General features: G+C 42.6%; 1 protein-coding gene across 4 annotated transcripts in view; it reads right to left on the reverse strand.

The window, feature by feature from the left end:
- LOC138566346 (uncharacterized) overlaps positions 1-13,700 on the reverse strand; it is a 499,514-nt gene that overhangs the window by 299,314 nt on the left and 186,500 nt on the right. For 3 of the 4 annotated variants that reach the window (XM_069643490.1, XM_069643492.1, XM_069643489.1), the window contains one exon: positions 9,156-9,323. The exons of the other annotated variant lie outside the window; for it this stretch is intronic. In XM_069643490.1, the coding sequence (XP_069499591.1) occupies positions 9,156-9,323 (168 nt within the window). The remainder of the gene's footprint in view (positions 1-9,155; positions 9,324-13,700) is intronic. 4 annotated transcript variants of the gene reach the window in all.

Here is a 13,700-nt window from a genome sequence, read left to right on the forward strand (position 1 = left end):
AATACAGAAGAATCAAAATACATCAATGATTACAAAGCAATCATTGCCCTCCTATGGAATGCAAACATAGATGTGCAGTACATTGCAGACAATTCCAATGCAGTTACATGATATGTCACAGCCTACTTATCGAAAGGAGAGAAAACAAAGCTTCAGGACCTCTGGGATGAAATATCATCTGACAAAACACTATCACAGAAATTGTACAGCTTAGGCATAAACATGCTCTCTCATAAAGAATGTGGCTGCTATGAAGCTGCAGACTGTTTAACCGGTACTGCCTTGTATGTAAAATATGACACTATAGTATGTCTTGGTCCTGCTAAATCTAGAAAAAGAGTTCTCAAATCATTTGAGGACATAGAAACAATAGCCAAAAAAGATCCAAACAGCCAAGACATTTTGAAAAACAATTTACTAGACACATACTACCCAAACAGGAGTACCACTTTGGAAACCATGTGTCTCTACCACGTAGCCCAAAAATTCATGCACAAAATAAAATTAAACCAGATGAAAAGAAAGGTAGATACATAGTTGTAAATTGTGAAGGGAGATTAGTGAAACTTACCAAACACAGCTTAATTAATCATATTAAATTGTCATTAAAAACTTCTCAACATGAAGAACTGTATTACATGTACCTGCTACAACTTTTTAAACCATGGAGAAAAGAAGAAGAGTTACTGGATACATATGACTCATATGAAGAAGCTTTCAAAGCAAATGAAAGCACTATAACAGACGTAAACTTTACACAGTACCAAACAATGTTGCGCAATGAACATAAACATGAAGAAGAACTCCAGGCTCAACTACAAGTGGACACTCCCGACAGTAGTCAACCTTCTGTAACAGGAAGCCAAGAACCACTTGGACAGCCACTAGTAGCAAATTAGGCAGAATTGGCCATGGCAGAAGTAGAAAACACCATGTGTCAGTATGAACAAGCTATAGAAGACTTTGCTTTACTGAAATCCCAACTGAACAATGAGCAGAGTAGCATTTTCCAAGAAATAACAAAACAAATTGAACATGGTGTGCAACATGAAAATAAAATCTGTACCTGCCAAGACTACAAACCTATATTGCTATACGTGAGTGGTGAAGCTGGTTCAGGCAAAAAATTATTAATCAAATTATCAACAAGTTCCTCCAACAATTGAAAAACAACAAACTGTCAGCTGTTGTAACGGCCCCTACAGTTTTAGCTGCCCACAACATAGGGGGTGTCACCTTACACCGATTTCTAGTCCTTATATTAGAACACCAAAACAAATTAGACTTTTACAAACTTTCCACAGAAGCTGCAATGGAACAACGCAGAGTTTTCAAACAAATGAAAATGCTGCTAATAGATGACGTGAGCATGGTCTCCAACCTTATGTTGGCTTTGATTCGCCTCAGATTACAAGAGGTCCTCAAAACAGACTACGAAGAGCTCTTTGGAGGAAAACACATTATTATTTTTGGAGATCTTCTTCAATTGACACAAGTGAAAAGTGAACCTATTCTTAAAACCTTAAGGCACAAACTGTGCCATAAAACTTGTGGTAGCATAGGAAATGTCAACCTTTGACAACATTTCCAATACAAAGAATTAACAGCAAACATGGGCCACTCTGCAGACATCACATACGCCAACATTTTAAAAAGTATTAGATTTGGTGAACTATCTTAAGAACCACAATCATTATTAAAATCTAGGCACATCCATGCACTCTATGGCCACTACTCATGTGCTACTGATGTCATGGAACAATTATTACACAAAAATGTCAATTGTATGTCCTTGATTCCAACTCTTGCAAGCTGTTCAAAATTCAATGAAACAATGTTGAAAAGAGAAATGCAACCAATAATTTAAATTTGCTCCATAGATAAACTGGATGTACATGGTATGACACTATCTATGTGTCAACAAGCCACAACAAGACTAAGATAGAAAACTCTATCTCCAACACAGCTGGTTTGGTGAAAATATTAAAATTACCTTTAAACTGTAGAGTAATGCTTAAACGTAACTTTGACGTGGGCAAGGACTAGTTAATGGAGCACTTGGTACATTTTCTGGCTTTAAAACATACCCAAGTGACAACAACATTCTATTTGTCAATATTCTCTTTGACAAACTATCAGAAGTTAAAAGGATATGACGCTCAACAGCTTGCTTCCTTCTTTTGAAAGACATGTATGTACGCAGAGAACAGTTTTCACTAACTCCAGCATATGCAGTTACCATTCACAAATCGCAAGGTCTTACCCTAGATAAAGCATTGATAGATATTGGTAGCACAGTCTTTAAAGAAGGCATGAGCTATGTAGCACTATCATGCTTACGTACACTTGACGGGCTATTTCTAATCAACTTTGATGCAAGTAAAGTAAATGCTGATATTCCTTGCATTCTAGAATACAATAGACTGCGTTCACAAAAAGCAAAATGTTGTAAAAGAAAACTACTTCATACTGGAACAATACAGGATCTCACTGCAATTCCTCCTAAGTAAAAAAAAAATAAACTAATACTTCCACAACCAAAGAAGAATCTACTGGTCAAAGTAACTCAACTACTTCTTCAAAGAACAATACACACTCTGTACAAATGACTTCGACACACAACTGTCAGGTCCATTCAAATTTTCAAACCCAACTGGTGTAAATTGCTACGCAAATGTAGCAATAAATATTCTATTCCAATTGCCACCAATTATTGACAACATTTACTTACACGGTACAGACCAATTGTGTTTGCAAATGTTAGTCCGTTATAGAAATGCAACCAACAATCCTGACAACACTTACAGTGTTCATGGAATAAGACACAAATTGGACTACTGTGCTCGAATGGTCAAATTCACTATAAACTCACAAGAAGATCCACAAGAATTTCTAATGTACTTACTACAAGTACTGGAAAACAAAAAAATACCTATACATGAAATCTACCAGATTTTATACATGTGGAAACATACATGCACTCTCTGAAGCCATGTGGCACAGGAACAAATCCCTAATGAACGCTTTGTGTATGTATCCATACCTAACTGTGAATCCATTCCATTTCAGCAACTTGTACAAAATGCAGAGCATGGCAGATTATGTGCTACCTGCAATTCAGATAATCGCTCCACCTTACAAATACAGACACATAGTAAATACCTAATAGTAATGCTTTTACGTTACAATGCAAATGGTACCAAAAACAACTGTAAACTGACTGGATTCACACATGGTCAAGTATCACTTGGTAAGAAAACCTTCACAACAATAGGTATAATCTACCACGCAGGAGCCACAACCAATGCAGGTCACCACAATGCATATACAAAAAAGAATTGTGGATGGTGCAAATGTAATGATAGTACCATTACTCTAAAGCAGAGATTACCAGCAAATCTTGTAAACGCTTACTTAATATTCTTGAACCAAAATTGAATACGTAATCTGTGTATGAACATAAGCAAAATGTGTACTTCAAAACTGTGCACAATTAGAGTACGTCAACATGTATCTAACTGCCCCAAGATTCTGCAACAAGCAAACAGATAAATAAATACCACTAAAATATAACAAGAAATATACAGTTAGAGTATGCCAACACGTATCGAACTGCCCCAAGATTCTGCAAAAAGCAAACAGATAAATAAATACCACTACAATCAAACAAGAAATATAGAGTTAGAATACGCCAACAGGTATCTAACTGCCCCAAAAAATCTGCAACAACCCAACAGATAGAAGGTTGGCAAGAAACAAGAAATAAGCAGTAAAACAATGAAAGAAATATATTGTACCACAACATAGAAGTTTTTTTTATCCAGCATAGATTTTTTTTTCCCACAGACCCAATGATTTAGAAAACAAACACAGAAACTGAGCAAATTGCGCAGTACACTGGTTTGAACTATAGTACTTCTAAAGTACTAAATATGAGGGTACAAATATACAGAAATGTTTATTATGCAATGCCATAACTCATTATGTACTACCTACTCTAACATATGATCTTTTCTTTTATTACGGAGATCGAAAAAGTATGTCTGGTCCAATTATCCATGTCATGAAAAAACAGCCAAAAATACACATGTGGGACTGTTAGGGGAATCGGTCTGAAGACCTCCCTATACACCATTGCAACACATACGGATCTTCAGTTTTTATTAAATGTCAAAATTTCTATTGGCATAGAATGTTGCCCTAGTGTAACTTTCCCTTCAACCATGCTAAAATATACCCTTATGAATTACTACCCCTAGGATGCGCTGATTGCTCCGCTTATCTAGGGTTAGGGATAGTCAAGAAGGAAACTTGCCCTATTGCTAACCTTCTAACACAATCAAAAAGGAACAATCTATTTGTTCAAAACAAATGGTTAATAGGCACATGCCAAACATTCTATGCAGGCCTCATCTGCCTTGCAAATGAAAATCATTTTTGATTTATTGCTTATCTTTGTTTGGCAGATATGTTAATAAGTCTGACCGATTGATTTACACAAAACATTTTTCTTTACATGTAAAAACACAGGGTATCTTTCCCTTAGTTTACAAAAATGAAACTGCTCAGTTTAAATCCCAATATGTACTAAGGGATATTTGACTGAGCTGGTCCCCTGTCAGGTAATTACTGACAGGATTATAATTTGTCAATATTGCTACAATCCCGTGAGATCCATAGTCTGGTTGTACTTTCTTGTGCTCAGACTATGGTTTAATCTGATGCTTTTCTTAGTTTGATGGAAGCATCTGTGTATGTTTTTTTTCCCTAACTCATTGGTACATTTTTCAATGGACTGAGAAAATCACGCCGCTTTCTCCAGGGCTAATACATTCGCATCATTTTACCAGTGTTAATCATTTAAAATTAGAGCGCCACGTCTAGCATGGTTCTAATTGTTCAAAGAACATTACTGAACATTACTGAAGAGATCGGTGACAACAGATCTGATGTGTGTACTCACACTGTGCTGTGGCACTGATCATGTGAGTCAGTCCGCTAGGACATATGGATTTTGAATTGAGAATCCTAGATATATGCGGTAAAGTCATAGTATGGCTGGTGGGTGGTTCAACTTCGTGACAGCTAGCGTCCGTGCACCTGTGCGGATTTTACTGGAGTCGGAGTCTACCGCAAACGAGTTCTCACCGTGTCCCGATCATTTACTATTTCTTACATGCACACATGCGCCGCATCGGGTCACTTGCATTGTAGTGCTCATGCCCGGCAGTGCTCCACTGGAAAGTGCTGCGGCGCATGCGCCCGTGGCGGAGTCTCCCGTTGTCATGACAAACAGAGTGAGACAAACCCAAACCCGCCCATATGGTGCTGCTGCTGTTGTTCATGCGCTGCATTTGGACATTGTGATGGAGGAATCAATGTGTCCGTGTCTGCCTGCACCTGTCTGCCATGTGTGACAGATAGTGCGAACTTAGTTCAGGAATCTGTGCATAAATGATGTGTGATATGGGAGATTTCTAAAAATCAAGAATAAATTGGTTTGACATGGGAGAGGAATTTTTACAATATGTAAGCAAATCAAAGAAAGCGCATAAGAAAACACATTGAAGAGCATAGAAGAACAGAGGTCCAATTAAATAGCATATGCAACAGAATGGCATGTACCAAAAAAAAAATATGCCTCCAACAGAATTACCTCACAGAAACTGCACAGCAAAAAGCAACAGAAGACCTACCCAGCAGTAACAGCAACACTTAACAAGAAACTAGTAAGTACACTACATTTATTTTATATATTTATAAACTTTCTGTATTAGGTACACTAAAAGTATTTTTTTTTTTTTTTTTTTTACACAGAAAAGTCTAGTACTTTGGAATGGCTGGAAGAAAATTTACCTCAGGATGAAATGAGTGAAGACAGTGATACTAATGGTAGAGAATACACTTTTCTATATAACCCAATTAATAACCATTACTTTATGTGTACTTAACAATTTTATTTTTAACAGACCACACAGACATTAAAAATAATATACCACGAGAGACATTTATACTTTTATACAATAATAGAATATTAAGTGTGTTGTTAGTATATTCCTCTGTATCTTATTTCTTTTTAAAAGGCAGGTAGGGTGTCTGCGGTCAGCGCGGCTGTCCAGGATGTCCTTAATTAACCAACATGGGGGTGTCCTAAGGACACTATACCTGTTCGCAATCAAAATGGAGGTGTCCTTAGGACACACAAGATGTCTGTCTGTCCGCAATTAACAAAAATGGGGGTGTCCTAAGGACACTATACCTGTTCGCACTGTTTGCAATCAAAATGGAGGTGTCCTTAGGACACACAAGATGTCCGCTTGTCCGTAATTAACCTAAATAGGGGTGTCCTAAGGACACTATACCTTTTCATACTGTGAACACTAAAGACGTCTGCATGTTTGTAACTATGCAAATTAAGGTGTCCTAAAAACATTCCCCTTGTTCGCATTGTCCGCAACCAGAATGAATATGTTATTGGAACACATCTTCTGTCCGCATGTCTGTAAAGTTGTGACACACATTTATTTTCTTCGGGGACCTGAACACGGTCCGCAGGACACCTGCGTGTATGCGTATCGCACTCTTGGGTCCTACGTGCATCGCGGCTGTCCGTAAATGTCCATCGCACTTTTAATTAGTTCGGGGACTGGAACACTGTCCCTAGAACAACCGCACGCATGCTTAGACCCAACCCTGTGCATTTGGTGTCCTATGGACAGCAGTCCCATTCGCGAATGTGTCCCCGACATCATCATGTTACCGAACCTGCGCTAAGCATAACAAACACTGTCCGGGCCCATGGACACCTAAAACGTGATTTTCGTGCAATCCAAGGCATTTTTCTGGGAAAGTTCACCCTTGCACATTTCCCAGACCATGTCCTTGGTGATATGCATAATTTTTGGAGCTTTTTAAACCCTTTTTTAGTGTTCGAAGTGTCTGCGGACAGCGTGGGTGTCCGCGAAGTGCGCCCCAGCACCAGCATCCCTATAAAAGCCCATACCCCAGAACTGCTCCTCATTTTGTTTTTGGAGTTCCATGACAGACACTGCTGAATTTTAAATTCTGCTAATTGCTGCCTTTGCTGTGCCTCCGGAAACCATTGAAGATGGCAACCATGGTTTCTGCTGTTACTGCTGGTGCTACTACTGCCTCAGCACTACCCCCACCCCATCCACCACCACCTCCCCAAGGGCCTGCAGAGGGGAACAGGCATGAAGATGCAGAGGAGAATGATGAAGAGGATGAGGTAGTGGACGTCCCTACTACTAGCATGCTGCACTTAGTCCCAGATGGTGCTGAGTCGTGGCAAGCCTGGTTGTATAGCTATGGTACTACATCAATGAAGCGACACCTAAGGTCATTTCACGGTGGGGCTATTTGTAAGGTTGTACCTTACAATAAACCTAGTAGGTTGAGTTTCCATGCAGCATCCTCTGTTTCTGCTCCTGCCACCACAAGAGACACTCCTGTGGGACAGCGCATCCCTCCAGCTGCCTCGCAGGCCATACGTTATACTGTTGACCCTTACCTTTTGAGGGTCACAGCATTGTGCATGTACTGCAACGCAGTACTCTGCAAAGTGCTTTTGAGGCTGCGGTGAAGGAGCAAGAGAAGGACTGCCAACTACCTGAATAAGGCCCACCCTACATCTTCTTCTCTCCACGTGCCCTTTCTTATCCCCATGGTTGGTGTCCCTTCCTTACCCTCCTTTCCCCTCCTTTCCTTGTGTGTCATGATAAAAAAATAAAAAAAACAAAAAAAACACAAAAAAAGGATCTTTTCAGAGCCGCCTTCCCCTTTGTCTCCATCTTCCACCTTGCGTGTAAAAAGTGTCCAGCACCCTCAGAGGCCACCTTGACTTGCAAAAACACCAAATCAAAGAGAACTCAAAGTAGGCCAACACATAAGCCAAGCAAAAAAGCCTGCAGGCAGCAAAACAAACCAGAAGAGCCTCCAGTAGATGACTTGAAGTAGCAGTACGTCACAAAGCCCAAGTACTAGCACAATGATGGAACAACCAAGGTAGCACAGTAAAACAATGTCACAACAGGATGTGTACCATGTGTGGTACATAATATCGAATGATGCACCACGAACTGATATGTACTGTCACAGCTCCCGTGTACAGGCGCAGGAGTGGAAAGAACCAACCACCCCCACCGTGGTCTAGGTGCCTGCAAGGTCAAACTCACACAGGCCTCTGACACCCTGGTGGGGAAAGAGGGTCAGGGATATGCAGTTGGGACAGGCATTGGCATATTGGATAACCGGAATGAGGGGCAGGAGAGGGGAGTAGGATTGACAAGGGAAAGTAGGGAATGCACAAAAACATAATAATCACATTAACACATACACAATCAGACCAAACGTGTACATCATGCACATAGTACCAAATTACTCAAATTGAAGTCAAAGAGAAACTTATCTCTGAGTTGAGTGCTGGCCTCCTGCCTGCGCACTCTAAGGTCTGGTAACATGAGCAGTTCAATGCTGCAAATAGAGCCAGAGTCACTAATCTACGCATGCCCATAACACACACACACACCACCACGCATGCCCCAAAGTAACAAGATACTTTACAAACTATCTGGTGTGGTGCTTCTTACCCATATGTAAGATTCCCCCTGTGATGGTTCATACACAGTCAATGTAGAAAGTAATGCGCCGGTGGGTGCGTGGCAAATGTAAGACCAATATGTCAAGATTCACACAACATCCAATGTTCCCTGGGTAAGCATCCAGACGCATTTAGCAAGGTACGACTTCAGTACAAGTTGTGTTCCAGCATAACCTAAATAAAGTAGGTAGTGCATGTGGCAATTCAAACCTGTAAATGAAATGCACTGCACACGAGTATGTCCCTCGCCGTCTGTCCCTGTGAGCTGCTTCTTTCCCTGTCTTGGAATGCTACATGGCTAATACAACTGCCTCAATGGACCATGTTGGACCGGAGGATATGTGCCACTGCCCCTGCATGGGCCCCTGACAACTTTCCCATCAACTACCCATTACTCCAACAACGCATCTTAGCTGTACTGTGTGCTTCAACACCAATATCTGTCCAAGCTCACCGTCAGTGGTTCTACTTAGCATGCATGTGCAACTGTCCTGGTGGACGGTTGGCTGCGGTGTGGCTCACTTGTGCTGCTCACCTTGCCTGGAGTTCGTTGAAACAGGTCAGCTTCTGTATGATGTATGAGCGCAATCCCTGTGGCTCTGCCTGTGCACACATGTGCATGTCTGCACCACAAAACGTGGCCAGCTTCCAGACATCCAATGGGCCACGTCTGCTGGGAAAGGTGGTCTGGAGGATCATCCGCCTGCAAAAAGGGCAGAAAACACATGATTAATGCATCAAATTTCCCTGTGTGTGTCTCCTCAGGCATGTCATGAGTGGACCATGTCAGAGTCGTACATCTGAAATCAGTGCAACTTTCCCAGCCAAAGTGTGTCAGCCACTGTTTACAGCATGAATTGCATGAAGCACATGTACAGCAAAGATAAGAAATACACTACACAATGTATAGCAATGAATGCACACATTAATCATGAAACCACTCATCTAGCATAGGAAGAACTGTGGTCAAAATCTCCCCTATCATCCCCACTAGGCTGTCAACACAGGTAGTACAGCAGCAGACATGTCACAGATATGACAGTCCAAAGCCCTTGTGTAATAGGCTGTAACACCGAACCATCCTTGAGAGCCCATGGATAAGGGAAGCAGGAGTGGCATATGTGAGTCAGGACCCCAAGCTGCAAACACATACACAAGACAAGCTTGAAGGGACCAGCTGAAACAGACAGTGGATGCTTTCAAAAGCCACAAAGCACCACACCATCACATGAAAGCTGTAGGGTATTTTGTGGAGATTTGGGGCCTGACAGTATTTTCTTACCGCCGAAAAATAACTTAGCAACAATCACTCCTTGTATTCAGATTGGGCCATGTACAACAATAATACAGTGGACATGCATTATTTCAGCACCCAGACATGCATATTTGGTATGCGTGGTTGGTATGCGTGGTTGGTGGTATTTTGTGAGCATAATTCCCTTGCTTTATTTGTGGCCCCAATGTCCAGAATCCCTTATCTTTGCTTAGATTTTTCGTGTAATCACTAGAGAGACCTCAGACCTACATTTCAGGAATACCACATTTTCAGTGTTAGTGTTAGTGTGCCACCATGGTCGATCTCACTGACTTATTTACGACAGAGAGCTATATGTGGTAATTTTGTGGTAATTTCCACTACCTTATATATGGTAGGGAACTATGTCCAGAGAGTCCCTCTTCCCGTTGGCTCATGTACCTCCAACGAGCTATGCTACAAACAGTCACTCACAACTGACCATACTGAATATGATCATGCACACATCTGTCTTAAAATGACGATTGCACTGTTTAAAAATCTCCCCACATCATCAGCACTGTATTGGTAAATATAAAACACACCACCCGTCTGCTTTCAAATATTTTTCTGTATTATAAAAGTTGCATTTAAACACTATCTCACTCTTTACAGAAATAAATAAAATAGCACAGTAATAGCATTGTCTGTGATACACTGAAAAGAGAGTGGCGGAGAAAAGAACTCAATTGGCAACATTAACATGTGATTAAGGCACAGGAATCTCCTTTCCTACACTGACTGAATATTCTCGTACACACTCAGCTCCCACACTTATGTAATTACCTTATCTGTTCAGCCCGAGTTTTCTTCAGCTGTTCTCTTTCTGAATGTGGCTCCCTTGAAGATTAACCCCAGTGAAAACGAGCGCCTTTCGTTCTCAAACCGGGGTCATTGCCTGGAACTCTCAGCTTTTTCAGCAGAAATGCACCAACCAGGAAAAAAACAGGTCCTTCTCCCAGCTCTCCAAATCTCCACTGTTCTCCCTCTCTCTTCAAACTCCCCCCAGCAAAACCCTAATCACTGCCTCTAGCATGATACTTGCTATGACGCTGCTCCAATCAGAATCAATCATGCCATCTCCTCCCTCTCTACACAATGGCTCATTTTTATAGTAATACTTTGTAACCAACTGATTTCCTGTTCTTTCGAGCCCTTTTGCTTCCTGTAGTTATGTGGACAGAGCAGCAGAGAAAACGAAAAAAAAATGAATGTGCGTTTAAAAGTTCACTTTCAGAGTAGGCCTATTTCTGCAGGGGAGACACATTTTTATTAGTGGGTTATGTTAAATTCAGTTTTATTAGTCAGGTTATTTATGAGTAATGTTAGTTATTAATTTTCAAATGTGTCTCTTGCACCATAGGCATTTCTGGTGAAAAATAGTGTGCATTTTTGAATGTGCAAGTGTGCTTTTAACTGTAAAAATAGATTTGCATCTTATATGTTAAAATCGTTTTTGACTGAATAGCCTGTCTTTCCTTGTTAATCTGGTAACACATATAGCAATGCACCGCACCCTTGTGGTGGTGCTGCATAAAAAAAATTGCTACCTGTGCAGTAGTGCTGTACTCTGTGCTGTAACACGCCAAATATCCTTACAAAGCACAACAGACAAGCAATTTTAACCTATATTAACTAATTACACTAACTATCAAAAACCTACATTACCTAATTAAACTAACTATCAAATAGAAACTTCACTAACTAAACTAAAAGAAAATTAAAAAATGGCCACATACGACCCAGGGGGGAGGCACCCAGGAGAGGGGAGGTACAGGGTGCTGCTCAACACCCACATGCGATGATGTTGAGGAAAAAAAAAACCTCTATGGGCTCAACGCCTGCACAGCCCGACCTATGTGGGAGATACCTCGTCGTCCGAGTCTGGCTCTTCCTGGAAAGGAGGACGTGTCACAGGAGCCTGACCATGCCTAGACGCAGCTTGCCCCTCGTCCGAAGCAAGTCTGACGGACGGGTGAGCCTGGTTCTGTGCGGCGATGACATGTAGGTCTGCATGCAGAACCTCACGTGATACGCGTGCTTCCTCTTGCAAGGTAGCACATGTAACACGGAGTTCCTCCTGCAAGGCCTGGCTGGACAACTGATGCACCTCCCGGCAAGCATGTAGCTCAGCTGAGATGGTACGCTCAAGCTGTGCAAGCCTCTCCTCTGACCGCTCCCTCTGGGACATCAGAAGGACACCCAGAGTGGATCTGAGGGAAGCATACTCCTCCCTCAGGGCCTCCATGTGTGCCTCTGCGTGAGCAGCAATTGCTTCACTCAGAGACAACATTTCAGCCTGGCGTGCCCTGTCTGTGGCCGCCATGCCAAGCCTGAGTGGAGCGGGCCGTGGACTGTGCCGTCTGCTGCTGGAGAAGCACCTGCCTAGCAGGGGGGAGCACGGATTGGGCCACACGCTCCATGCTCACAGCGATGTTCTCCATTGCAGCCCCCTGGCGTTCAGAATTGGCAGTCATGTTTTGCTCCCACTCAGTATACAGCGGTTGCGCACAGCGACCGTGTTGCTGGGCTTGACACCTGCGGGACCCAAGGACCGGGTGTCCTCATTGTGTTGGCACCGCCCGCGGCTGCACGACTACATGCCCCCGTCGACGTGATGACCCAGGCACATCAGTGACTGGTGTGGAGGGTGACCCTGCATCCCGATCCACCACAGGCGGAGGTTCCAAGACTGTCTGACCCCTCAGTGCAGGTGTCACGGACAGAGGAGTGCCCACATCAGAATCCCTCACCCCTGACATATGGACCTGATGCACATCCAACTCGACATGGACGTCAGAGTGGTCATTAGGGCTGGACTCATTGCCAGCCAAAGACAAGATGGACTGTAGCACTTGTGGGTTTTAGTGGCCTACCACCCCACAACCCCCACTTGTGCCGGGTTGCTGTAGTGATAACAACCCTGTGCCTGGCATGACAACACCATCCTCTGGCTCCATTGCGTCATCATCTGAAAAGTAGAGAGAAAAAAGGTCACTACACAAGTTAGAAGCACACAACACATACACACATAGACATCACACAGACACCAAACACATGAAGCAGACATGACACACACAAAAGAGAACCTGCCATGCATGCTGGGTCAACTTGACATTGCTTCTGTGATTAGGCATTTAGAAGGGTGTTATATCGCTCTGAAGTGGGTCGATGCAGTGCAGCACATTTGTACGTTACTCACTATCCACATGTACAAGTACTTCATGATGTGTATCAGAAAATGTGAAGGCAGTGCAAGGTCAACTTCAGCCATCACGTGCAATGTGCATGCAATGGATAGCATGGCTACGAGCAAACCACCCCTCCCCCAAGTGCAAATGCAGGGATGCCTTGCATGGCATCAAAAGGATGACCATAGACCTGTGTATTGACAGACAGTGTTGACTAGCATCAATTGCATCATGTGAGTCAAGTGACAACACAGCAGATGATGATAGGACAGTAAGCAGGACACATGATGAAACCTCTGGAGTACACCCATGTGTGAAGAAGACACTACACCAGTTGGACAGAGTCATTGGCCATGAAACAGGCTGAGGCCTGTGACCCACACAGACTGTCACACCCTAAACATGTGTGCGACACAGGACTGAGCCACAGTGGCCATGGGAAGGCTGATGAAATGCCATGCAATGTAGGTCACTCTGGACACGTACTACAATGATCATCCAGTCAAGGACACATAGGGGCATGCATGGAATCCACATGGAGTATGAATGAGCACTCATGTCCCTGCGGGACATGAGTGCGCTGGAAGATGGAAGA

This window comes from Ambystoma mexicanum, chromosome 2p, assembly GCF_040938575.1.
Source record: "Ambystoma mexicanum isolate Mex_15411 chromosome 2p, UKY_AmexF1_1, whole genome shotgun sequence".
NCBI classification, from domain to species: Eukaryota; Metazoa; Chordata; class Amphibia; order Caudata; family Ambystomatidae; genus Ambystoma; species Ambystoma mexicanum.